Here is a 26569-nt window from a genome sequence, read left to right on the forward strand (position 1 = left end):
GGAAATCATTGAGAAACCCAAGTTTTGTCTTACTTATCTGAATCTGGTTTCATCATGACCATGTATAAATGATTGTGATTTGCCTATAAAGTCCACCCTTCCAACCTGCGAGTTACTTCTCTGGACTGGTAACTCCGTGAGGAGCATGTACCAAATTCCACCTTGTCCTCTGTGGAACCCCTAGTACTTCAGCATGGTGTCTGGAATGTAATAAAAACCAAATGAGTGAGCGAATGGATGGATGAATGGATGAAGAGAAAAGGCACCACACAAGAGTTACCTATCAAAATCTCACCAATGGTCCTTAAAAATGGCTTTGTCAGTAGAGACGCTGATACACTCATAAAATCCATTTATTTCAATACTATAAGAATTCTAGGAGGTTTTTTTTCTCTTTGGGTATTTATACTTAATGAATACTGTTAGTTCAAGGTCCGAAATTCAATTAAAGTTTCTTTGGAAAAAACAAAAAACAAAAAACAAAACAAAGGGGACAATTGTTCAGCAATGATTCTCATCAAATTATTTGCCACAATAATTTTAAGGCAACAAAATCAATACAAACCTATTTAGCTTATCTTAATTTATATAAAAATAAACAAATAGAATTATACTTACAGATAATGTAATAGTCTTTGTTCTTCTGGAATTCTAAACCCCAGAGGTTAGGGCTGAATTCTTGGAACTTGATAGTGAATTTTACATCTTGGTCTGGTCTGGCACAGTTGAGGAGAGGGGTGTTTTCCTTTTTAATAGAGCATCTGTCTGCTTGATCTTTATCAACCATATAAACTTTATAATATTCATATTGGCCAACAGTTTTAGAGTCCACTTTGGGGCAAATAATATCCAATTTGTCTCCTATCTGTGGGTATAGTACCAGTCCTTGTCCAGGTAGGAATCTAAAAGCATAAAAGAAAAGCCATTGAGTTGATAAAAATGAACAGTATTACTTAGTGATAGTTACGAAACAGCCAGTCAATGCTAATAATCCCAAACTACCGTTTTCCAGACTCCCCACTTGCGTTTACCAAAAGTCTCCATTCCAATCAACATGGGATGAATGTATTTATGAATTAAGCTTTAAAGAAAAAAGAAAGAAAAAAGGAAGGGCTCTCCCTAAGCTAAGCAACGGCTCAGGCAACCTGCTGACATTTACAACCCCTCCCTGCAGCATTTCAGTACTCCTTTGTGTAACTTGACAATCACTTTTCCTCCACGGTGAGTCAGACCTTCCCACCTGTTTGTTGTTTTTTAACCACTGGCAGCTTTAGTTTATTGGGCATGCCACGGAGAGACCTCACCAATTCCAGGGAACAGCGTATGCAGTAACACTTGGTTGTCTTGTTAGTTTCCATTTGCTGAGATGTTAATTAACAGACAAGTTTCATCAAGAATGTTTCAAATTACTTATCATAATTAGTCAGTCACTGATCAAACAATGGGTTTTTTTATTACACAGAACAAAAGAAATGTCTTACAAACCCATAAAAGATAACCAGAAATAATTAGTCTCAGTATTGATTCAGCTGCAAAATGAAGAGTCCTCTCCTCGCAAGGACAACAACTACTGTCTTTGCTCTACAAATCTTGTTTTTCCCCTTCCCTTGAGATGCATTTGCTCCAATTAATTCTTAGAAGCAAATCTTTAGAACTAAGTCCACTGATACAATATCCCCCTAATGTTTTCAAGCTGAAAGCAGCCTCCTCCCTTTCCTCTTCCTTGCTGGCCATACTGCTGAAAGATCTTTCTTAATGGGGAATTTCTCAGAGCAACTGAAACAAGAGCTTCCTAATGAACATCCTTCTACAAGTGCTAACACTAACAACACACTTAGAAATCCCAGCTCTTTCGCAAGCAGCCAAGCCTGCAGGCTCATTAAAATATTAAAGCCAGAGAACAAAGCATTTGGTCTGAATCCTTCTCATGCAGCCCTTTATTTAACCAAGGAAGCCCACCGGCCATGATGGCTGGAGGGTCAGAATTCACTGACAGAAAAAGCAAGGTTGAGGGGCCATCCCCAACTTCCAACCCACAGGGAGGTCAGCACCTAAGGTTTCTGCTAATAAATGATAGAAAATTTCTGAAAAGTGCAGGAGGGTGGTTATGAAGCAGTACAAAACCTGACCACAATGGTAATACAGATTCAGATGGAACCCAGTGCTTCTGCTATGGCAGAAAAATGCTTGGTGCCCACTCAGTGGCCTGTCACTTGTTCTCGGGAATGTGTTACTGGAACCCCAAAGAGAAGATCTCTCTCTCTCTATTTATCTTTCTCTTTTTCAGCTGAGCTTTAGCAAGGACATAGATCATTCATTCAAAAAAAAAAAAAAAAAGTAAATGAGAATCATCTACCATAAAATCATCTACCATAAAATCTCCAAATGAATCCTTTATAACAATGACAGATTAAAAACAACTATGTGTGTACTATTAAAGAATTCTGTAACTTTTGACAAATGGAGATCACCACTTAGCGTGAACCTCCCTGTAACCTTTTTGCCCATTTTTTAGTTTTCTGGAGACAGATTTCTAAAATTCAGCTCCAAGGGACTGACAGCTTCCCTAGAGATATCCCCTCAACCTCTGGAATGGCAATAAATTCTAAGGCACTTTCCTCTTCTTTACACAAGCCCGTTGCTTGAGTGACGGAATCAGAACGCTGCAGATGAGGTCTTCTGTTTCACTGCCCCCCACCCCTGTGCACACAACAGTGATGCTGACGTGTCACTGCAGTTAGAAATCAGGCCAAGGGGGGCAAGATGCCTGGCAGTGGGTACCAGCTGGATCTGGCGAGCGGTGACTGGTGCCCCTCTTCTGTGTCTTAGCTTTGACCCTTTTAGGAAACCTTCAATGCATATAAGCACCAGGCACCAACTCCTACCAGGACTTTCTCCTCCTGCTCCAAATAGTTTCTATACTAACTCTGCTCCTTTCTGGCTGGTACAGAGCAACCCCCTGGAAGTGGTGGCTGCTGCTGGCAGAAGTGTCCCCAAATTACAGCTGAAGTCTGTGGCCTGAGGGTCTGCACCTACCCCCATCAAAGCTCTGCTCTTCAAGCCACCCAACCATTAACATTTACCAGCTTCTCTGGGGGTCAGGATCCTTACCCAGCCAGTGTACCCATCGCCCCATCCACCCATTCAGTTCTCTGAAGAACAGGCACCACACCCCCTCCTAAGCTGCTCAAGTCTGCAGAGTGGAGGACTCTTCACATTCACATCACAGCCGTGGTCCAGAGAGCTGCACACCAAGCAGCTTTCTTCAGTGAAGTGCTCCCAAGGTCTTGTTCTCTCCATGAAAGACTTACTCCTTGCTTTAATTAAGGCTCTTGGAAGCTTCCTCCTACCAGCAAGTCCTTCCTTTTGACTTTGGAGCCTCACCTAATCTGAGTTAGGGCTCTGGCGGGGGCTGAGCAGGGAAGGCCAAGAACACAAGGAAAGTCAGTGACTGTGGTGAGTCATGTATTGCAAACTGCTTTTTTTTTCCTTTTTTAGGGAGTATGGCAGTTCCGACCCTTAACAGTTGAGTTGGTGAATTGTAACAATGTAGATTTCAAATAGCTAAAAAGTGGGGGTTTGGGGACCAGCAAGTGGCCTGGTGGTTGAGGTGGCTAGATCCTGCATGGCCAATTGCACAGTTTAGTTCCTGACCCAGCAGCTTGAAAAACAAGCCAGGTGTAAGTATGCGTGTGCCCAAAACTCCAAGAGGAGAATCCAGACCGGACGGGATACCCAGAGGAGTAATTTCTCACTTTCCTCTCTTTCTCCTACAAAGACATGTTATAGCAAAACTAAAATAATAACAAAATTTTTAAAAAACGGGGAGTTTTGAAAGTCCCAAGACAGAGAAATGGTAAATGTCTGAGGTGTATTAATTACTATTACACGTGTGTATTAGTATACACAGATTAATTACCCTGTGTATACATGTATTGAAATATCACACTACAACCCACAGGAAAATAAAATTAAAATACAAGTTTATTTTGGTGCAAAAGAATATGAATCTCATAAATAGTTTTTTTCATAACACACATTTCCATGAACTTTTTGAAGCCTCCCTCAATGTATAATATTCATTTGTCAATTCATAGTTTGAAAAAAATAAAAATAAAAAAAGAACTCTTGGTTCATGGGCCAGTGTGGTTCAAAGGATCCCTACACTTTAGACTATTTTTTCAGAAGGCACAAATCACATAAATAATTTAATGAGTCTTTTGCTCATTTTGCAGTAAACCTCAGTATGAGGTTTAAAATCAGAGTGTGCAATCCGACTGAGCTAAAAGCCTATAATGGGCAACGGCGGGGCGTTGGTGACCAATGGAATGGCTTAGTAAAATCAAGCCTGGCATATTCGATACACTTGTGAAATTTAAACCAGCATATGCGGTACACTTGTGAAAAGTGAATTCTGACAAAACCCGCTATTCCTAACATGCTTCAGACATGTCAACTCATCTCTGAAAATACACTGCGGCAAAAACTGAGGCAAGAATGTGTTCCTTTGCCCTTAAAAAGTAATTGTTTCAAGTGTTCATTAAAATCAATGCTTCTTGGGACCAGCAGCTGGCATAATGGCTATGTCGCTGGACTGCCATGTAGTCGACCACGGTTCAAGTCCTGGACTCGGTGGCTTAAACTCACGCTGGGTGCGTGTGCGTGCCCAAGATCCTGAGAGGAGGATGGAAGAGAAGGGATTGAAGCATGGCCATCCCCCCGCGGGGGGGGTGATTTCTCACTTTCTGTCTCTGTCTTTCTGGGGAACACACACACCCTACAGCAAGAACTTCTAAACATTTTTTTAAAAATCAATGCTTCTTCATTTAAAGCAATACAAAAGGACTAGATATTCAAGTGCCTTACGGGTTTGTTTTTTTTAAAAAAAATATGTATTTATTGTTATTATTACCTTTTAGTTTGCTATAGGGCACAATGGGGTCAGGGGGTGGTGGGGAATGAGAAAAGCCACTAGGTCTGGGATTAGAGTGGCGGTCACCCATGTCGGAGTCCAGCGCTTTCACCACGCCACCTGCTGGCCCCTACAGGTTCATTTTTATGATACAGAGGTATGAGAGGGACTGTTGGTGAGATTATGGTCTCTCTGCAAACTGGTTGGAGCTGGAAGGCCTGACCGCAGACAGCACATGTCACCATGCTAGCCTGCGGCCCTCGGTCCTCATTCCTGACTCTGCAGAGCAGCTGTCGAAGTTTCTGCTCCTCCCAGGGCACACTTTCTAAAGCAACATGGCAGTGACAAGAGGAATGTGAGCACAACGGCTCAAGCAACCTATTTCGCGCCAGGTGCTGAGTGTCAGAAAAGTAAATGATCTCTGATCGTCAGGAATTTACGATCTCGCTCCTTGAAGGCAGGCAGGTCCCATGTGTCCGACAGAATACTAAATGCACAAGGGGCTGACCTACTATAGATCCGCAACAAATACTGTCGGTGGAAAAAATATAAACAAATGGATGCTAACATTTACAACCATTTAAGTCACCGTAAACTTTGCACGGAAGGCGTTCTGAAGATATGAATAGGACCACTTAGAGTTGGGATTTCCAGAAGACGCCATCCCAGGCACACAAGTGTTTCTGGAGAACAGGGAGCTGAGTGGCCAGAGTCTCTGGCCCTTTCTCTCCGGAAGGATTTTTAAGTATCAACAGCCTTCTATAATCGCTCCCTGTTGAAAAGGCAAGGCAAGCGTCCAACAGGTGGCATGGTGGTTAAGGTGCTGGGCCCCCACACAGCTGACCATGGTTTGAGTCCCAGACTCAGCAGCTTGAAAATTATGTCAGGCACATGTGTGTGCTGTGCCCAAGATCCCAGGAGGGGAATGAAAAAGGGATGGTGGTGTGGCCATGCCCCTTGGGGGATGATTTCCCACTTTCTTCTCACTCTCTCTCCCTATAGCAAAATCCTTTAAAAAAAAAAAAAAAGAAAAGAAAAAAGAAAAAGAAAGGAAGGAAGAAAGAGAGAGAGAGAGAGAGCGCGCGCAAGGGAGGGAGGGGGAGAGAGGAAGGGAGGGAGGGAGGGAGGGAGGAAGGAAATGGAAGCAATAAACACTTCAGAACCACTAACAAGGCTTTTTACTCTGGGGTAAGACCTGCTCAGAACACCTTGCATTCCACTCCACCTCTTGACGAACACACTGCATGGGGTGGGTGAAGGATGCTTCAAAAAGGTTGTGGAGAGATGAGGTTCAAAATTTTAGCACAAAATTTTTTGAAATCCACACACATAGCTTTTTCATAATACACATTTTTTTTTTTATTTGAGAGATTTTCACTGTAGGGCGCGTGCGCTCGCCAGACAGACAGAGAGAGACATAGAGACAGAAAGCGAGAAATCACCCCCCAGGGGGGATGGTCACGCCGCAATCCCTTCTCCTCCATTCTCCTCTCGGGATCTTGGGCACGCACGCACACGCGCCCGGCTTGAGTTTTAAGCCACCGGGTCCGGGACACAAACCGCGGTCGACTACGTGGGAGTCCAGTGACATAGCCATTACGCTAACTGCTGGTTCCCTCATAATACACATTTTATATGAACTTTTTGAAGAACACCCCTCCATACCTAATACGGGAAAAAGATGAACATTCGCTCGTGCCCAATGACACATGACAGGAAAAGCCCGCTTCTCCGCTCACTTCCCAGTTCTCACTGCATCACATTAAAGCATATATCTGGTTTTGTAAAACATATTTTTCCCTAAATCGAGCTTTTCATAGATAAGCCATGAAATTAAGGAAAATCTAGAGAAAGCCAATCCCCACGCAGCAAGCAAACCCCACATGAGGAGCCCTGGCAGAGGGGTGGCCTGCCTCGCCAGGCTCACTCTACATTGTGGAATGGAGAAGCTTCTTCCAAGGGATGCACCCAAGCCCTCGGCTCTCCTGGTCCGTGCCTTCTCTCGGGCGGTGAGGAGTCAGAAGGTGGAGACCACCCAGACTGACGGCATGGAGTTGGTGTGTTACGTATGATGCTTCAGAGGGACTCCACAGGATCGATACATAGAGCAGAGTGGGCATGGAGAGCAAACGGGACTTCTTAATAACATCTCATTAGTGGGAAACGAAGGAGTAAACAGACTTCCATGTTTGAAGCTAAGGGATTCCTATTTGGATTCTGTTACTTTGAGATTGTTAGAGACATCAGTAAGTCAGAGGACGGCACGTCCATGCCCGGAATATTCTGCAGAAGTTAGTACTACAATTACCCTATGCTGACTTTGGAAAGGCTAAAAACAAAAAGGAGTAATGGTGGTGACAACAGGTTCATTTTAAATCTCTAGAAGACTATTCACAGACTTCATTTGCTGAGATAATGTTCATTTTGAAACCAAAAACAACACAGTAGAAAACCTCCATAGTTGGGGAACAGCAGGTGGTGTGGTGGTTAAGGTGCTGGATACTCCCACATGGCCAACCATGGTTCGAATCCTGGACCCGTTGGCTTGCTTTCCCACTTTTTCTCTCTCTGTAGCTCTGGTCAAATTAAATGAATGAATGAATGAATAAATAAATAAATAAATATTTCTTTAAAAAGAAAAAGAAAACCTCCGCAGTTATGAGAAAGGTTGATTTTTTAAACTTTGCCTGAACAAAACTGATTAGAAAGAGATATCACTTAATAGACTCTGACGATTTTTAATTCAAAATACAAAACAAAGAGAGCTCATGGTGATTTATGTCCTAGACAGGAGAGAACAGAGCCAGGCCAGCCCCCTCTCTGCAAGGGACTACCCCAAATCACAGTTTCTGATGTCTTCCTGGGAGAGGGCAACTGCATCTTTGGACCCATGAGGAGAGTCTCAGGGCTCAGGGTCTATCCAGGTACCATGGCTTCATGCACTCTCCCTGGAGAAGTCCTGGCAGCCAAAGGAAAAGGGGGTGCTCTGAGCGCCAATAGGCAACTCCTATGGTTTCTCCCAGTGAACCATTCCCAAGCAAGACAATAGAAGTCATGACTTTGAATCAGATACAGAGATAATACAATACAATGTGAAATAAAATGGAAGCCCTAAGGCAGGGTTTCCAAGTAACATGTCTATGTCTGTTGATGTCAGAATCTATTTTTACCTTTGGATTATTCAACCCATTTAATTCAAATATTTAAAAGTTATCCACCAAGCTAAACTCTAATACTTCCACGGGGAATATGTCAAATAAATCTAATAATCTAAATTAGACATTAATATTTAATAATCTAAATTCGACCTAATAGTTTAGACATTTCAACTTCATTTTCGTAATTGTAGAAGTTTTCCTATTACAGTGCTCGAGCAACATGATATTCTTTAATGTGTGTGGACTAGAACACGGCAGAGCCGATGCAGACAGCAGGAAGTGTTGGTCTACTGTGAGCCCACGCTTGTTTTTAACACTGGCTTAACGCACTGACTCCGTAAACCAGCTGCTCCGAGTTCGGGATTGCAGCGTGTGGTTTCAATTGCCCTGGGACATCAAGTCTGGACCTCCGGCTGGCCATTATTGATCCCCAAGCCTCGGAGGGTGTCTGGGAGGCCAGCCCGAGACAGCGGCTGCCACATCTGTTTCTGAACTTCACCCAGTAGTCAGGAGGACCTTCGGGAAGCTGGAGGAGGAATGCTAAGGAACCGGAACATGGTGGAACCGAATTCCCGCTCCGGCTCCCACCAGTGGACACTCCATTTTCCCAGCTTCCGCTTTCTCCCCCCCCACTGCTGCCTGTCCCTGACTGCACTGCCCGCACCTCGGTACGCTCATCTTGTGACTTCATCCACGTCCTTCAAGGTTAACCCAGAACGCCCAAAGGCTGAGTGGCAAAGGGTGCTGATGTAGGCAGTGAAAATACCTGTGACCCAGACCACCTGTGGCTTCGCCAGAGGGAGGTACACCGGAGAGGAGGCCACAGTCACCACACAAACCAGGGCAGGGTACAGTTAGTCATTAAAGGCAGAAACATCAAGATGGCACAGAATAGGGAACCAGCAGTTAGCGTAATGGCTATGTCGCTGGACTCCCATATAGTCGACCGCGGTTCGCGTCCCGGACCCAGTGGCTTAAAACTCACGCCGGTCGCGTGTGCGTGCATGCCCAAGATCCCGAGAGGAGAATGGAGGAGAAGGGATTGCAGCGTGGCCATCCCCCCTAGGGGGTGATTTCTCGCTTTCTGTCTCTCTATCTGTCTCTGTCTGCCTGGCGAGAGCACGCACTCTATAGCGAAAACCTCTCCAAAAAAAGATGGCATAGAATAAAGAGATCGGAATAAAAAGATAAAGACAGGAAGGGCCAGTTTCTTTGTCCACACAAGTAACTGGGTCAGCCCACCCCACTTCTGGACAAACTCGGGGATAGCGCTTTTCAGACAAGCTGTGTGGCGCTTCTATTTAACCAGGGCAGCGCTGCTCCAGGGGCTATTCCATCTCATGAGATGCACGTAGCTCGCAGGTGACTGATGTAATACTTCTGCCCACTGTGGCAGGTATGGTGCACCTGAGAAATCGGGCCGTGCTACTTCTCTAAGAGGACAATGCAAGGTCTGCCATGTATGCCAGTACGTGTGCAAACACGTGCAAATGGAGCGTGTGGGCGGGGGGACAGGAGGTCTATACCGGAAGTCCTTCTCTGGACCGCACCACCGAGCAGAGAGAGATTCAAAAGGGGATACACATGACTTTTTTATTTTTAGTTTTAATTTTTGTTATAGAGACTGTGCACTCGCCAGAGAGAGACAGAGAGCAAGAGAAAGAGAGAAATCACCCTCCCCCCCAAGGGAAAGGGCCACGCCACAATCCCCTCTCAACTCTCCTCTCAGGATTTTGGGTGCACATGCACATGCCCTGGGTATGTCCTCCAAGCCATCAGGCCCGGGACTTGACCTGCACAGTAGGACGTGTGGGATCCAGCTGCCTTAATCACCATGCCACTAGTTCCCCCACGTTACTTTTCATGAAGAATTAATTTTATTTTTTTCTTTCTCATAAAAAGTTTGTCATTGTACTATTCAATCATAAGAGTTAGGTAGATAGCTACGTCCAGTAGAAAACAGGCATGTATAAATGTGTTATTCCGTGTATGTTGCTTCCTTTGCAAATATGACACAGATGGTCACACACAGGGCCTCTCCCTGAGGCCTCTCTGGGCTACTGGACAGTGAGCTTACAGTAAGTTTTGATTCCTGTGTTTTTCAAAATTCTCTGGAATAAACATTTAATATGTGATTAGATTATTTTTTAATGTACAGTTTCAAAAAGCTAACTATCTTCTTGAACTATCCTTCATAATTCTCGATTTTAAAAATGAGAATTTAAGAGATTTAATGCATGTAGACTTTTTTTGGATGCAATTCTTTGGAATGCAAATAAACCATCATACTCTCTGTATTAGGGACTATTTAAGAAATCAGTTTGAGTCTGCAAACACTGTAGTAACATACAGCTTGCTTATTCAAATAAATAAAAAATACGGGCTTCCAGTTATTCTTAATGATCAAACTACACCAATCTGGGAGTTAGCTAACATTTCAAAGAACCTGAATCCCAGCTTTAGAAACAGGCTCACTCTCGCTCAAGCAGGGCAAACGTCATATAACAGGTTTACTCAAAAGTCAGCACTCTGTATTAAGCACACTTTGAGTTCAGCACACTTTGGAAAACACCCATTTTTTAAAAATAAAATGCTTTTACTTTTAGTTAAATGCCACAGGCTATAGTGAGGAAGAGAAGTCCAATGTAAGTTAGCTAGTCTGAAACTCCAAGGGGGACGAGAGCTGCACAGTTTTGCTGTAACTGGTCAGTCTTTCCTAGCACCTCTTGACAAAGGATGCACTGCTGCAGAGAGCCAGAACCCTTGACCTTGAACTCCACTCTGCATTCAGCCTTCCACGCCTACGTGGGGCTGGTGCAGCATGAACAGGAAGACCAAGATCCCCCCACCCCCGCCCCGCGCTCTCTGCACTGGGGAGAACAAACCCTCCTGCAGACGGGCTGCACCGGGAGCCTGTGAACACAATGGTACATCCCATGGGCAGGCAGGATGCTGGGCCCTGCCCCCTCCCCTTGAAGGCAGGCTTGCTGCAGCAGCTTCCTAAGATGTTCTCTGAATGCCGAAACGCAGAGTTTTGTTAGAAAATGAATAAATAAAATCAGGGCTCAAGAAAGACAGAGACAATACCTACCATAAGGAATACTTGGGAAAATACTTTCCCTTTTTGTGGATAGCACTTTACTGCCCCCTTTTGCACTTTAACATCAGAACAAGTTTCAACAGTCTCATTCTGCAACCAGAGGAATAGTGGGGTGAAGCAACAGGGTGTCCGGTTTATAAAGAATTAGGTTAGCAGACACCATTGCTCAGAGTAAGGAGTAATTACTTTAAAACTTCCAACGAGCGCACCACTATCTTCTCAGTGGCTCTAAACCTCCGAGAAATAAGGTAGCAATTGGAGGATCTCATTGGCATCTTCTGCTTTAATTCGAGTGTGTGTGTGTGTGTGTGTGTTGGAATAATCGCCTGTTTTCGCAGGTGCCCCTTTCACACTTTTCTAAAACAAATATCTGCAACATGAACCCAATTTATTCAAGAAAAAGCAAAGGGGGCCCAAAGGAGCCTATGCAATTTGGGACCATTAAAGTGTTATAAATCCCAGGGCAAAGGGGTGGGGGAAAGGTGTGCTTTTCAAACTTCACACAAGTGACAGGTACAATCTTTTCAAGAAAAGGAAAGATGAGAAGCACAGAAATTCAATGGCATGGTGAGCCCATCGGTGCTCAAACCAGTTTAGCAACTCTCCAAGGTGAGGCCTACAGTGCCTTTTTATCTCTGCGTGCATTTGGGGGGGAGTATAAAACTACAGTCTAAATGAAAGTTTTACTTATCACATGGGACCTGCAATGACAGTGCTGGAGGGCCCAATTCATGGCCCAGGGACCTCAGCCTGCATTTGATAGAGCTCGTGTGTGCTGTTGTGTACACTTTTATTTAAACATAATCCATTTCCCTCTGTCATTCCACAATTACCGTATGAGTCAAAATAATATTAAATTTCACAGCCTACAGTGCTTCACAATCAAATGAAAACTGACTCCTTTTGATGTTAATCTTGTTTTTTTATTTGCAATAGAATGCTCAAAACTGATGGATAAAGTACATTTTATTTTAAAATGTGAGCCAATACATTCATACTTTAAGTATTTTTTTCTTCAGGAAAATAACACAAGTATGTATTCTAATTTTATCCATGCCAGAATTTGTCACTGCTGTGAAAACCTCCAGTTCCCAGAGAGACATGCCTGTAATATTCAGGTTGCAAACTCTATCTTGTGCTTTATGTATGAATCATCTGTAGGTCAACGTCCAATGTGTGATGCACAGATAAGATTAACAAAGACTGATATATCTCCGCGATAAAATCCGAAACAAAAACCAACCACCTACCTCAAAACAAAAACAGACATCTTTACATTCATAACTAACCTGGCACACCACCACCAAGACTTAAAAAAAAAAAGTATCCCCTGAAGTGTGTAGCTAGATAAGGCAAACTTGGAGGGTTTAATGAGGAAGGCCAAGTAGTGTGAAATACAGTGGGAAAGTGCGGAGGGGAACCAGCTCACAAATGCCAAACTCTGTCCTGCTGTCTTAACCATGCCGACTGCATTATTGAAACAAGGATTTCATAACCCTCAGAGACAGGGAGACAGGGCAGGCTTCTTTCCCAACCATAATTTGTTTGTACCTGTACGGTCTTGTTCCAAACCAAGCTTTTAGCAAGAGCCTATAAAGGACGGTGGAACTTGTGTTATTTATAGGTGAGGCACCAGAAAGAAAAATGGCTTTCATAGAGAAAGAAATTCAAAGGGCATTTCCAGCTGGTTCTCTGTTGTTTTAGACCTAAGTGTTCAGATCCATTTGCTCATTTACCTGAGTGGGAAAAATCACAGAGATGAAAAGCAGACATATATCATATAGGGAATGGGCTGGCATTTAAACACTCACAGGAATGCAAGGAAGATCTGGCTCAGTGCATAGCACTACTGAGCTCTAGACTCAAGGCCAAGCCTCTAGATCACCCCTCCCGGTCCCTTCCTCTCTCACCATCACCCACTGCTTTGTTCAATTTCAAAGAATTTTTAAGAACAATTCACTCGTGTTTTTATTAAAATCAGATCTCTCCCCCTGAGGGGGAAGACGACACTGAAAGACTGCTCAGCACCGGACCCTTAAGTCCGCTTGTGCCCATGCCAGTGCCCTGCACAGATGGGGTGCTCTGCAGGCGTCTGTAAGTAAAGAATGACTCCATTAATAAATGAGGTGTAAGAAGAGATGAAACTGTCAGCTCTCTCCTGATAGAAGAAGAGATCTCCTTGCCAGTAGAGCACAGTAGGCCTAGCCACAGGGTTTACGAGGCTGCCTCCCAGACACTTCCTCCTTCTAGGACTCCAGAGGAGGGTTGGGGATCGGTCCACTGTGGGCATGGACAGGAGATGTCCTCCTCAGGTCTCAGGGCTATGCCACAGCCCTGGCGCAGGGGAAGGAGAGAAGAAAAGGACCTGAAGCAGGCTTCAGAGCAGCAGGTCTGGCTGCCAGCATGGATCACCTAAACCATGTGTCCTGTAGAAGTGTGCACCGCTCGCCTTTGGGACTCTCTGGACAATGCACTTTTCTCCTGCTTACTCACAACACGCAGTCTGGAATTACTGTGACCAACAACCAAAAACACCCCAGAAGTTAAATAAAGTAATAAAATAGGGCCAGGCAGTGGTGTGGTGATTAAGGGGGCTGATCCCACGTGGTCTACCAGCGGCTTGAAAAACACACCAGGGGGACCTGCAGTTAGCGTAATGGCTATGTCACTGGACTCCCACGTAGTCAACCGCGGTTCGCATCCCAGACGCGGTGGCTTAAAACTCACGCCAGGTGCATGTGCATGCGTGCCCAAGATCCTGAGAGGAGAACGGAGGAGAAGGGATTGTGGTGTGGCCATCCCCTTTTGGGGGTGATTTCTCGCTTTCTGTCTCTCTGTCTCTCTGTCTGGTGAGCGCACGCGCCCTATAGCAAAAACCTCTCCCCCCCCAAAAAAAAAAAAAAGAAAGAAAGAAAAGAAAGAAAGACAGGAAGACAGGAAGACAGGAAGGAAGGAAGGAAGGAAGGAAGGAAGGAAGGAAGGAAGAAAGAAAGAAAGAAAGAAAGAAAGAAAGAAAGAAAGAAAGAAAGAAAGAGGCATGCATTTGTGCCCAAAATCCGGAAAACAGGGAAAGACAGAGAAGAAAGGAATGCAGCATGGCCACCCCCCCACAGGAGGTTGCTTTCTCACGGAACCCATCTCTGTCTCTCTCTGGTGAATGCATCAGCCCTCTGGCAAACTAAAATAAATGTTACCCTGATAGGTTGCTAATGAACTAAACGTAAGTGGCATGGAGGAGGAGGATGAGAGAGGACAGGCTGGACCCAGAGTTCTAAAAGAAATGGCAATTTGGGTGGGCCAGGCCTCTAACTGTCCCTAGCCTGCAGGTAAGCAGATGACAGGCACGGTAGAGAGGGGCCACTTTGCAGTCCAGAGAACCCTGAGCCCACCAGGACTCGCCGCCTGGCTTCCTTAAACAAACCGCTCTAAACTTGCAGAACATCAAAAGCCAGATGGGCTGTACTGAATGAATCCACAGGCAAGAAGCCAGAATCCCAGTTTGCTGTAGAACTAGGCCTGGACTTGATTTGAGTCTTCTCAGCTCTGACAAGCTGGAAGCTGGCACCAATCCAAGAGCCAAAATAAAATGCCATTTAATTGTGACTAGACTCTAAAAAAGATGTCATACTCTCTCCTTAGCTTGACATCCATGCAGCATCTAACCAAATGTAACCCCTCCTTAAAATCTGAGCTCTTCCTCTCCCAGCAAGAACCATTCAAATATTTAAATTTTTTAAAGAAAAATGTTAATTGTCAAAGGAAGAACACTCAACAAATACATTATTATATACTGTTATTACTGTCCAGTCATCCTTGAAGTGTGCTGACCATTATCCCATTTCCTTTGGGTATAGCCTAGCTTACAAAGAGTCAAAGCGTAGGGATCAGCAGATGGCGTAATGATTATGTCACTGGACTCCCACAAAGTCGGGTTCAATTCCCGGACCTGGCGACTTAAAACTCATGCCAGGTGTGTGTACGTGTGTGCTCAAAATCCCGAGAGGAGAGTAGAGGAGAGGGGATTGTGGTGTGGCCATCCCCCCTGGGGGGTGATTTCTTGCTTTCTGTCTCTCTGTTTCTCTGTCTCTCTGATGAGTACACATGCCCTATAGCAAAAACCTCTCTAAAGAAAAAAAAGATTCAAAAGATGCATAAGAAAGTGACTGCAAGTGAAAACAATAGTGGAATAATTATACCCAAGCTTCGTTTGTGTTTACCCTGGGTGCACTGTTTTGGGTAAAGGCATGCATAACTGACTTGCACAGTGACTATTCCACGCTATGGCATAGAAAGGACAGAAGGAAGGAAAAGGACCCTGCTCCAGAGTACCTGCACTCAAACCCACTTCTTATCTATATATGACTTTGGGCAAGTTAATGACCCAGTTTGGCCTCAGTTTCCCCATGACAGGGCAATACAATGACTTCCCTCATCTGGTCACTATGAAGGGTTAGTGGCTATCTGTCCAGCTGTTAGATCAGCAGCTGCCCCCCAGTCAGTGCTTTGCACAACTGCTCTGACATAAAACTACATCTACCAGTAAGGAGGCTCCTAGATGAAGAAATACCCTATAATATCAGTGCAAAAGAAACCACACTGCCCTTCCCTAGTGGCTGCATTCATGTATGCATTCAACAATCCAACCTCTTACTGTGCCCTTTACTAGAACACAGAAAAAGGATTCAGACAAAGCCCCACTCTCAGTGCACAGATGAACAGTCGAATGGGCTGTCCAGGGTTATAAATGTTTTAAGAAGGCGCCAGGGGTCAGGAAACACAGAGAAAGCTTCCAGCTGGGTAGAGGAGAAATAAAAAGGTGTGCCATATAGCAGAAACTCAAGGATGAGTAGAAGTCTGTCGTATAAACGAAATATTGTACGAAGTCAGAGAGTGTAAAAGGGGAAGAAAGCGTTATATTACAGTCTATATTAACAGAGGATTTTCATTTCTCTTTGTATGTGGATGGCAAATTGAACCACAGCCAGACAACAGTAGACACTCGATTAATTTTTATTAATAATAGCTCATGTTGATTGGTTCATTGTGTCGGGCGCAGAGCTAAACTTCAAACACATTTAACCCAGACCTCAATTTCACTACTGTTTCATTCAGGACTATCATAGTATTATCTCTGTTTTAGAGATGGGACGACTGAGAGACATGGAGCATACCCTCCCAAAGTTACACAGCTGATAGACAGCAACGCTGGGCTGGAGCTCTCTGACAGCCAAAGTCCAAAGCCTGGGCTCTTGATTAAACTACAGTGGCACTTCCCTCACTGACTTTGCTAAATCCAGTTGCCTCAACTATCCATTATCACACTGGCTTTGAAAAGCAGTGGGCTCTGGGAATTCTCACATCAGAAAGGCGGCTGAAACAGTGGGTCAGCTGTCCCACAGGGGCACTTGGTCCACTTGTGGGCATGGCCTCTGAACTCTGGCAGCCGTGTGAATAAGGGGGCACATGTACAGGAAGACGAGGCACAGCCCCAGGCTGCCTGGATACACCTACTTGCTTACTGCTTCTTTATTCCAGCAGTCTACTATGACTTTGCCTAGAAAGGCACCCTTCGAGATGCACGTTTCTCCTCCCCTAGGCAGTTCCTCAAGCCCTCTCCAGGATGAAGACCACCCTCTTCCTCCTGGGTTACCAGGGCATGCCAGGGCCTGGTATCTACCAGGGAAGGTGCTTATTACACCTGCATTTTTCACCACTGGCCTCAGAATTTAAATCTTGAGGGTAGAGAATGCTCTGCTGTGTGTTCTCGAAGTCTCATAACAAGCCTGACCATCAATAAGCACATGGCAAGGCCCACAAAGTCTTTAGAGACCCCCAAGAAGCTCTGTAAAGCATGATGGCCTACTGTTGAGCTGTTTTCCCCAAAAGGGTGGTAGCTCTCAAAGAGTGGCACCAGCACCTCTGGGAACGTGTTGGAGCTTCAGGAACCAGGAACTCCTTTTCTCACAAGTTCTTCAGGCGCTTCTGCTCTCCTGGCGTCCAAGAGCAGATCTCTAGTAGGAGGAGACAGGTTAGGACACACAGGCAGCCGTAAACGTTAGTCTAGGTTGTCTTATCCATCAGCCCCATACTTACTGGCCGCCAGAGCTGGCCAGAGGGAAGCAGAGAGCAGCGAAAGGGAGCCAGGTTTGCTGTGATTTTTAGGACAGTGAAGATGTGAAAATGTGCACCTGGGTCTATGGGGTTCTCAGGAAAGTCATGGCGCATTTCTGCACAGAAAAAGACATTATGATTTTCCCAATGACCTGATATATGTGAAGTGTGTAGAAAGTGTGTGGGGTTACAGAGATTTAAAGAGATTATATTTACATGGTAAGCAGAGAGGGACCACATCTAGGGGAAATCATGAGCTTTACGACATGATGACCATTTTCCCATAGAAAGGTGGCAGTCAAGGCTCACGAGAGCTTGTTTTTCTCTAAAATATATCCAAAAAGTAGTTCTGAGGGTTAAGTGGAAATGACATCTTCCAGCTTCTCCAGCTAGGTATGTTATGGGCTGGCCTTCATGATTCTTCTGGCCCACTCACTCATCAGGAAATTCTGATTCAAGGTCAATGAAAGGTTTTGGGACACAGCAGGCCAGTCCAAGTAGTAGAAGGAGCAAGGACTAAAATTCCAAAGCACATTTGTTTTTAGGACACAAAACCATGCTCTGTCTCTCGTTCATCGGCCACAATGTAAGAGGCTAGAAAACAGGTTGCAAGGCACATCTGGCTTGGACGGTCAGAGTTCTAGCTATGCACATGGGTCAGGTACTCTACACGGAGTGTGGACTGAAGGTCAACAGGGGTGTCGTGGAGTGAGGGGTGGGGGGATACACAGCCTCAACAAGTCCCTGCTACCAAGTTAAAGCCTCAGGACTGGCTACCTATAATCACTCGCTTCCTCCAATGCAAATATGTTGATGTGCTGGTTTCAGAAATCTGAGTGGCGCTCCTAACTACTTACGAGGTGGTAAGGGGCTGGTGTAGACGAAAAGCACAGATCAATGCTTCAGCGGCAACAGAGACTTTACTAGCAAGTATTAGAAGAGTGATACAAATATTGAAATTAAAATTGGATGCAGCTGAATACAAAATGGATGACTGTAGAAGATTTAATGCTAAGAGAAGTAAGCCAGGCTATGAAAGACAACACGGCTCAGCATGTACCAAATGTCCGCGCTCCATGGCAGAAATAGAAAGACCTGAAGATACAACAGCAGAAAAGACAAGTGTAAATAGCAGAGACTGGACGGGAGCAGGCTGGATAGCAGAGGCTGGGAGGAAGGGCTCAGGCAAGAAATACTTCGGAGACATGAGAATGTCAAGTTTTCTGCTGAAAGTGATGTATACGGTATTAGTGTTGATTTGATTGTCACATATGGCACCCACGCTTTGAAAAACCACACAGTGTGTCATAGAGACACAGAACAAGTAAATACGAATGAGAAATCACAAAATTAAGAATAATACACCAGCTTCATCATTCTATGTGGAAAACATAATGGATCTACATACAGCACAGCAAAAAGCCAAGTCTTCAAAGGATGGCAGACACCTGTGGCCTACTCACAGCACAGTCTGCCCACCCCAGCGTCTCATGGACATTTACCCACTCACGCGCTGAAGAGTGGAAACGGCAAACTATTAATACTCCACTACTGCCAACTTCTCCACATTTTGTTTAGAGACTCACTCAGGGTAGGAACAACTTGTTTTTCTTTAATGGAGCTTTTTCCTACTATGTTTTCCGCTTGAAATAAGTAAGTATGCTCTCGCCAGCCACAAAAGGCTTTGGACTAGAATTACATATTTGGATTTGTACATGAAAAGGAAAATATTTTAATAGTTTAGAGCCACTGCTGGTTCTCGGCTGGAACAACAGAAATAGGTTCACCTGGCATTCAGTGCACACGAAAAGCATTTCATAACTGGTCACCTGTTCTTTTCATTGGTTTTCTAGATTCACCATTCTAATAATCTCAACTCTTCTGAGGTATTATCCTTATGCAGGTAGGACACAGCATTAAATGTCCATGACTTAATAAACAAATGGAGGGCTTCCTTGAATCATTTCTTTAATCACTTTAACCCTGTTCTTAATAGAAAGCTGGAGGCCAGGGCAATTCAGCTTCTTCTTTTGTCATTTGCCTGCCATAAATATGCACCAGTCTGCATCTGAAAAGCTGAAGGAGGCCGCAAGCTTGCTGGACATTTATCATGCTCTGTTCCCTGTTAACAAGCAAATACTTTAGCTGAATGGCCATTAGCAATCATTGTCAAATGCAGAAAGCAAGGTGCCTAGATGTGACCAGCTTGTAAATTAGGGGGTGTCCCTTCCCTTTGAAGAATCCAGACAAACAAAATGAGTCTTTTAGATTTACTGAATTATGTTAGAAAGGAAGGTAAGGTAGCTGGCACGTATGGCAGGTCAAGGGCAGGAACATTTAAATGTGTTTAGCCTAAGAAAACTCCACAGTAATGAGTATAGTAAATCTCATAGTAACGAGAAAAGCAGGCAACAATTACAACATATCTACAGCTCAAAACAGATGGTCAAGTCAGCTGTCTGAGAATTAGGAACAAAATCAACAAAATGGGTCTAAAATAGAATACTTGGGATTTAATGGCAATCTTCATCAAACACCCGAAGAATGGTGAAATCTAGAAAGGCCCCATGTTGCTGGAAAAACATAAAAACCAAAACCAAAAAAAAAAAAAAACCCACACAGCCCCAAATTCCCTTTGTAAAACACACCCAAGACCCACTTCATCAAGAAAGACACTTCGGGGGTTTGTAGCCTTCAGTATTTTCAATGTCTCAAGGGTCCGGCTCTCCTAAAGAAATGCCCAGACTTCTCTGTAATGCCAAAAAGGAGGCCATAAAGCAAATATTTCCTTTCTGGCTTGATCCAACTGCGGATGTCAACTCTGCATGGGCCCCAATCCTGGATTCAATGGCTTATTTTGTTTAATGACTAAAATGGAAAGTGTGGAAGGGCACCAACCAAAGTCCAGCTTGTTTACAAGGCTCTTCAGGACAGAGGGCAATAAGATTCAACAGCATAGAGATCTTTTTTGTTTCTAACTTTAAAGCAGGGCAAAGCCGCCATTTTTATAACCCTATAATTTACACTAAGGGAGCTTATCCTTCACCTATCCCAACTCAAAGGTAAGGACTCACATTTGTGAGTAAAATATCATCTAGAAAGAGCCTGTTGGTTTGGGAACGTTGGCCGACTAGTAGTCTGACTTCAAACTAATTCCCCTTTTCTATTTTACTGTATTATTTGCATGCATTTTTCCTGGGCGGGAAAACTCACAGAAGAGGCATGTGGCCTGGAGGGACGACAATGCGCAATGTTTACCTTCACCTCTCCCATGCAGCGTGAGATGGAGTTGGGCTGAAAGATGGCTGAAATCAAAAGGTCTCTGTTTTCTTTTCAGATAACCCCAGCCCTACCTAGCCCCTCTGGTCTCTATTCCTTCCCAGCATGTCCCTGCCTGAAGCCCAAATAGATTAAGGCAAGGCCGGCGAGTGCAGTTAATCCTACAGAATGGCTGCCGCTGTTAGGCCAGGAGTTAAAAAGGAAAATCTTCCAGGCCCTAACAACTGCCGCGATCTGAAGTTTTAATCAGCCTCCATCTCAATCTATGAAAAAGGCAGTCAATGAAATCTACCTTTGCCATATTATCCACCACCAATGAGCAAGAACTGAGCAGCTTTTCTTTACTGCTTTAGCCATCCCAGACCACAAGTAGAGCTTTCATACTTTCTAATCCCAGTTTCCAAGTCTGTGTGGTTCTCACATAATACCCAACAGCCTGGAGCAAGGGCCTCCGTCTACACCCTTTTCAGAGACGTGTCATTTCTAACATCAAGCTAATCTATATGTTGCCATGGCTTCACCCTTTATCTGCCTTTACATCTTATGAACTGCATGGATTTACCACATTATTTTTATCTGAAAGACAGAAAATGGTGGTTTTATTGCCATACAATCAGATTACTGCTGCTAGTTTCTCTATGCCTTTTTACCATACTTCAATCAAAAGGGATCAGTTTCTTTATACTCTGCCCTCGATTTACATTACATCTGTAAAGACCTAGTCTGGGTTGTAATCCCCTTATTAACTATGACCAGGGTTGATTTGCCTAAAAATAAAAGCAAATTGTGTCAGACCCTTTCACTTTGTTTTTGATTCGGAACTACAAAATGGATTACTAAAGAAATCTTCAGAGTTCACACGGCTGGTATAGTGCTGAATTTAAAATGAGAATTAAACAAGTTAAACAGGGGAGCCATGTCAACGGTTTACATTTGCCATCATGGGAGAAGGGCTGAATTGCTCATGTCTTTGTATTCTTTGGCTTTACAGAGACAATGAAGCCACAGGAGTTTTTGCAAGCTGTTCGGAACATGTCCCATTTGCTATCCTTCCTTCTTTGCTGTTCTTATTTTCCTCCCCCCAGCCCCCCAGCCCCATTCTGATTCCCCCCTTAAAAAGAAGAGGGAGGAGCTCTTCCCTGAAAGAGCTAATTCCTGACCAGCAGCTTAAAGTTCTATGGGTTGTGCATATTTCAATCAAAATATTTTAAACAGTCGAACACTCCTCTTTAGTGCTCTCCTCTGCTACACAAAGAGTGAGCTCATAGGCAAATCTATGGAGATGTACAGTAAGTGACCTGAAAAACAGGTTCTCCAGGCCAGCAGCACGGGCAGGCACAGAGGAGGCAGACACAAGGACCATTTCGACCATCTTTCTGAGAAGCACATTTCGTTGGTCTAATTTGCAGTTAACGTTGCAAGAAAAGTTTTCACAAATGTTACAGAAATGCCTTTCCGAAAACATTTTGTTATTCGGATCTTCAGTCTGTGTGTCCTTTTCCCTGCCACTCCCATCGCTATGACGCATCACTGCAGTCGCGCTGGGATCTCAAATCGTTCCCCATTAGGTGAGGCACAGCGCTGGAAGTTAGGTGTCACTCTGAAGCTCCTGGGAGGTACCTGAACTGTTTCAGTGAAGTCGAGATAGCAAGGGCTTTGTTGCTCCAACTGCAATGTCTGTCTGAAGGCAATTATCATTCTGATCCACCAACCAAAGGGTCTGCCTCAGGAAGGTAACGGATAAGGGGTTTCGTGATCGTTAATGTAAATATGCCAGTTGTTCTTCACTGACTCGGGATGGAGAAACCATTCCAACACGGAGTTTGTAGCTGCTCTCCAGTGGGGGCTTAAGTCACCTGTCCTTATACTTTAGCTCAAGAGTCAGAAACATTTAGGAACGCTGGAGTCATTTGCATTTCTTTGCAACGGTAGGGACAAGTGTCAACAGCTAGCTTTGTGAAAGATTTAGAACCAAGTGCTTAACAAGTCATCTTAACCTCCAGCTCCAGTTTCTGAGGCTGGAAGCTGTAATTGTTGAGGTTAAGAAGTGCAGTCCCTAGACACATGATTCCCAAATAAATTCTCATCTGAAAAGAAGGCTCCAAGCACGTTGTGAGCCATGGCTTCGGCTGCCTTTGTGCTCGCCTGGCTCAGTTGTCCTGTGGAACAACGACAGTCCATTACCTAGTTTATCATCCTGACAAAATGTGAGGAATGTGGATGTGAAAGCACTAACAATTCCACCCCTGGTGCTTTGTGCTTCTTTCTCTCTATATTAAAACCGACAAGATTAACCCAAACGCAAACTGTGGAGCACAGTTCAAGGGGCTATTCAATCAGTGCTGAATGTGCATTTGTTTACCTACAAAAATAAGAATTTCAGACACAATGGAAGGCAGGCTGGCTTATATATGTTATTGAATGAACTGTTTAAACAGCACTACCCATTGTAGCTTATTTTATCAATCTCTGACAGGCCCGTATTTACTCAGAGCCTGACTGTGTTGCAGCCCATGTATTATAGGTTATCTGGATATTATCCAGGCATTCTTTTGTATCAAGTCAATCAATACCAGGAATTCAGTATTATGTAGGAGAAAAATTACATGGGGAAGCAAGACGCTTTGTTAACTAATATGTATTGCATGAAGTACGGCAGTCTTAGAAAAAATGAATGCTCAGCTAAATCTTCAATAAAGTCAGTGTAATTCATTCTAGAATACCAATTCCATACTTCTAAGGTAAAAGTAATATATTTTTTAAAACAGCCAGCTACTTAGACAAAAACATCATGCTTGGGGAAAAAAAAAACTGTCCCACTAAGATGTACTTAGAAATGGAAGGCAGGCTTTGCTGCCCTTTCCTAAATTAAATAATAATAATAATAATAGACAAAAAAAGCTTGAATGACCTAAATTGTTACAACTGGCCCAACTCAACCAGAACCTCTGGATGCAACATGAATGCTTTAACAGGCAGTCGCTAAGCTTGAGTAACTGAACTTCTCTGGCTTATTACATAAACTCAGGGTGGGACCGACAGACTGTGATTAAAGTAGCTATTGAGATGCGGCATTGGGAAGGATTTTCTGGGCCCTCCACCCAAACAGCTGCTGTGTGTTCCCTGTGTCCACCACCTGCTCCTGAAGCTGACCTCTGAATGAAACAACTCTAATTACCGACGTGGCTGCCTTACAACTGGATTGTTGCACAGTTCGTATGCACGGACCTGAAACTTCCAAGACTTTGATTACCTACCTGCCACAAAACATTTACTGACTGAAACTTTTCCTTCGAAGTCAGTATGCAACTTCCCTGGTAAATCGGACCCCTGACATCAGGGAGTTTTATTCATTCTCAAACTTAGAAAAGGCTCTCTCACATCATGCCTCCAAGAAGTGTTTCTGATCTCTGAAGCTAGCATGGAGCTGCGCATTTTGCAAAGCAGACCTTTCCCAGGGACATAATATTCGGTCCTCCAGGCAAGCCATTATCACGACAATTTTTTAAAAAATCTGCTTCTGAAGACAGGAAGGAATCACACCATCAGCAACATCAGCAGTGCTGGAGGCAGGCTTCTCCAAAACGCAGGCCCCAAAAAGGTCTTTACACCCAGCCCCAAATTGGAAAAAAAGCCTAATCTTAATCATCAGAGGACAGAGAGCAAACATCAGACCGGCCCCACCACCATCCTTAACGCATTAGGAAAAGCTACTGCTATCTAAACCGTAGGCTGAAATAATTATTGGTTAAGATACGTGTTCTTCTCCCTTTGTACCCTCAGCAGGTATTTCTAATCCTCTCGGAAACACACAAACTGTTAATAATAACGCAGAGATACATGTTCCGAACTGCACGCCAAATAGTTCATAGGAATTTCTTTGAATTAGATTTAAATAGAAATTTTAAATCTTCACAGAAGAAAAAAGATCAGCCCCAAACAGAGGCGATCAGTGAAAGTGCAGAGCGGAGCGGAGCAGCGGCTGGGGGAGGGGCGGGCCTGGGCGCCCAGCATTCCGCATGGAAGAGTGACCTCTGTAGGCGCAAAGCGAGCAGCGGCTGCAGCCTGGGCCCGGCTCCCGCCCGCCCGCCGGCCGCCTCCCGGACTCTAGGGCTGGCCACCGCGCGAGGGCCCAGCCCTCGCGATCCGGCGCAACTGGACTCTTAGCCTCGGTATCTGTGGACACATGCCTCCACCAGTACTTTGTCAGCGAATACCAAATCGTGCATTAAAAAAAAAAAATCCACACAAGGTCACACTCCATGGAGGAACGGTGTATTAAGTAACTTTTAAACACAGGGAGCTTTTGAAAGTGCCATCTAGAACCGTGCCATAATTTCTGCGTAAGGCGATTTATAACTGTGACGTTTCTGCCCTGGGGATTCTTGGTTAACGTGCTGGTGAATTTGAAATGTACCACTTTTAGGACAGTGGATACAATTTCAATTAAGACGTGATTTCTAAATCATTCCCCCTTCCCTTTACTCCTAAATCCATGCCCACCTCGCTCAACTTCAGTTAGGCCATTGATTTCGCCTCCTATCTCAACTGTTTACCCCAGAAATCAGCCAGTATCTTAACACTTTTTCTAAGTTTTTCAAGGCTAAAATTCTATGATTCTATGAAATAGTTTTTGGCTGTGACTCCAAACGTATCCTAAGAATAAGGAACTATATAATACTGAAAGTGTATAAGACTACAAAATAAGGCCTTACGTGTCCATGGAGAGACTACATTTTCTAAACCCTGAATGTACTCTCGCCCAAACTCAAAGTTATTCTCCACCAGCCTGGCTTTTTACCCGCTGTATCGCTTAATAAGAGCAAACCTGATTCAAAGTATCTTATTCCTACCCGGGGACCCCCAAGGGCGAAGGCTTCAGGAACAGTGTTGACTGGGCAGGGCCCTAAGCTTTTTGCAGAACGCGTTCCTAAAATCAGGTCGGCCATAGGAGACGGCACAGAATTCGGGACCACCGGTTTGTAGACGAAGGGAGAGGCCAACGTGCAAAGGGCTCTCCCGGTGAAGCCTAAGGCCGGTCTCCCGGGCGGGGAGGAATGGGCTCTCCGCCCGAGTTCTCCTGCGGTACAAGCGAGCTCCCTCTGCACCCCAGCTGGCCACACGGCGCCCAGGCGCGCGGACTCAGGGGCGCAGCGGGCGGCACAACAACCCCAGGTTCCGCACCCCAAGGGTGCGCTCCGCTGGCCCACACAGCTGCCCGCGTCGCTCCTCCGCCTGCCCGCCCGCGGGCCCCAGACCGCGCCGCCTGCACGCCCCGAAAGCGCAGCATCTCCACCTTTCTCCGGAGTCCGCCAGTCCCCATTCGCCAGCCAGCCCTGTTTGTGGCCAGGTCCTTCGTCCTCGAAAAGAAGCGAGGGTCAGGTATCGCCATCGGACACCTTCCGGGACGTGACACCCGAGCCTCCAGGGCTTTTAGCGCCCGGGAGCGCCCGGAGGAAGAAAGCGGGAAGAGAGCCCCTTCCATCCGGCGCTCCGGCTGGAAAGCCAAGCGAGGAGTCTCCACTAGTGAAATGTGGCGGGGTGGGGGCGGGGGTCAGAAAACTGAGACTCCAGAACCAGGCTCCGAGGCTCTGCGGGCTGACCCTTCCTCCCGCCCGGACGGCGCGGCGAGACGGACCCCGGGGCAGGGACCGAAGGGGATCGCGGACGCCACTTACTTGGAGTTCGAGGAATTCCAATAGATAGGCTCTAAAACTATCGATCTGGAAATCGCAGTTCTGCATAAAACCATCAAAACTCCCCAACAGTACTTCCACACGGAGTCCCTCCTCACAGCCATGGCCAAGCCGCTCCCAGCTCCGCGCACTCCGGGCCGCGGAGGGACCGGACGCGCCAATCCAACAGGGCAGACGAGGGGAGACCGCAGGCAGCTCCGGGAGCGCCAGGCAGCTCCAGCGGTCGCCGAGGCCAGGTGCGCTCGCCCTCCCGGGCTCTCAGGGCGCAGGGCGGGAGCGCACGCGCGGGGCGCGGCGGCGCGGTGGGCTCGGG

At 45.2% G+C, this 26569-nt stretch overlaps 1 protein-coding gene across 1 annotated transcript in view; it reads right to left on the minus strand.

Annotated features, from left to right (window-relative positions):
- Positions 1–26563, minus strand: part of EFNB2 (ephrin B2) — a 47949-nt gene extending 21386 nt beyond the window's left edge. Inside the window, exons 1-2 of the mRNA XM_006159633.3 lie at positions 26239–26563; positions 619–902 (exon numbers count right to left, since the gene is read on the minus strand). Coding sequence (XP_006159695.1) covers positions 619–902; positions 26239–26360 — 406 coding nt within the window. The 5' untranslated portion in view covers positions 26361–26563. The remainder of the gene's footprint in view (positions 1–618; positions 903–26238) is intronic.
- Between the last annotated feature and the right edge of the window lie 6 nt (positions 26564–26569).

This window comes from Tupaia chinensis, unplaced genomic scaffold, assembly GCF_000334495.1.
Source record: "Tupaia chinensis unplaced genomic scaffold, TupChi_1.0 Scaffold000644_1, whole genome shotgun sequence".
Taxonomy (NCBI): domain Eukaryota; kingdom Metazoa; phylum Chordata; class Mammalia; order Scandentia; family Tupaiidae; genus Tupaia; species Tupaia belangeri.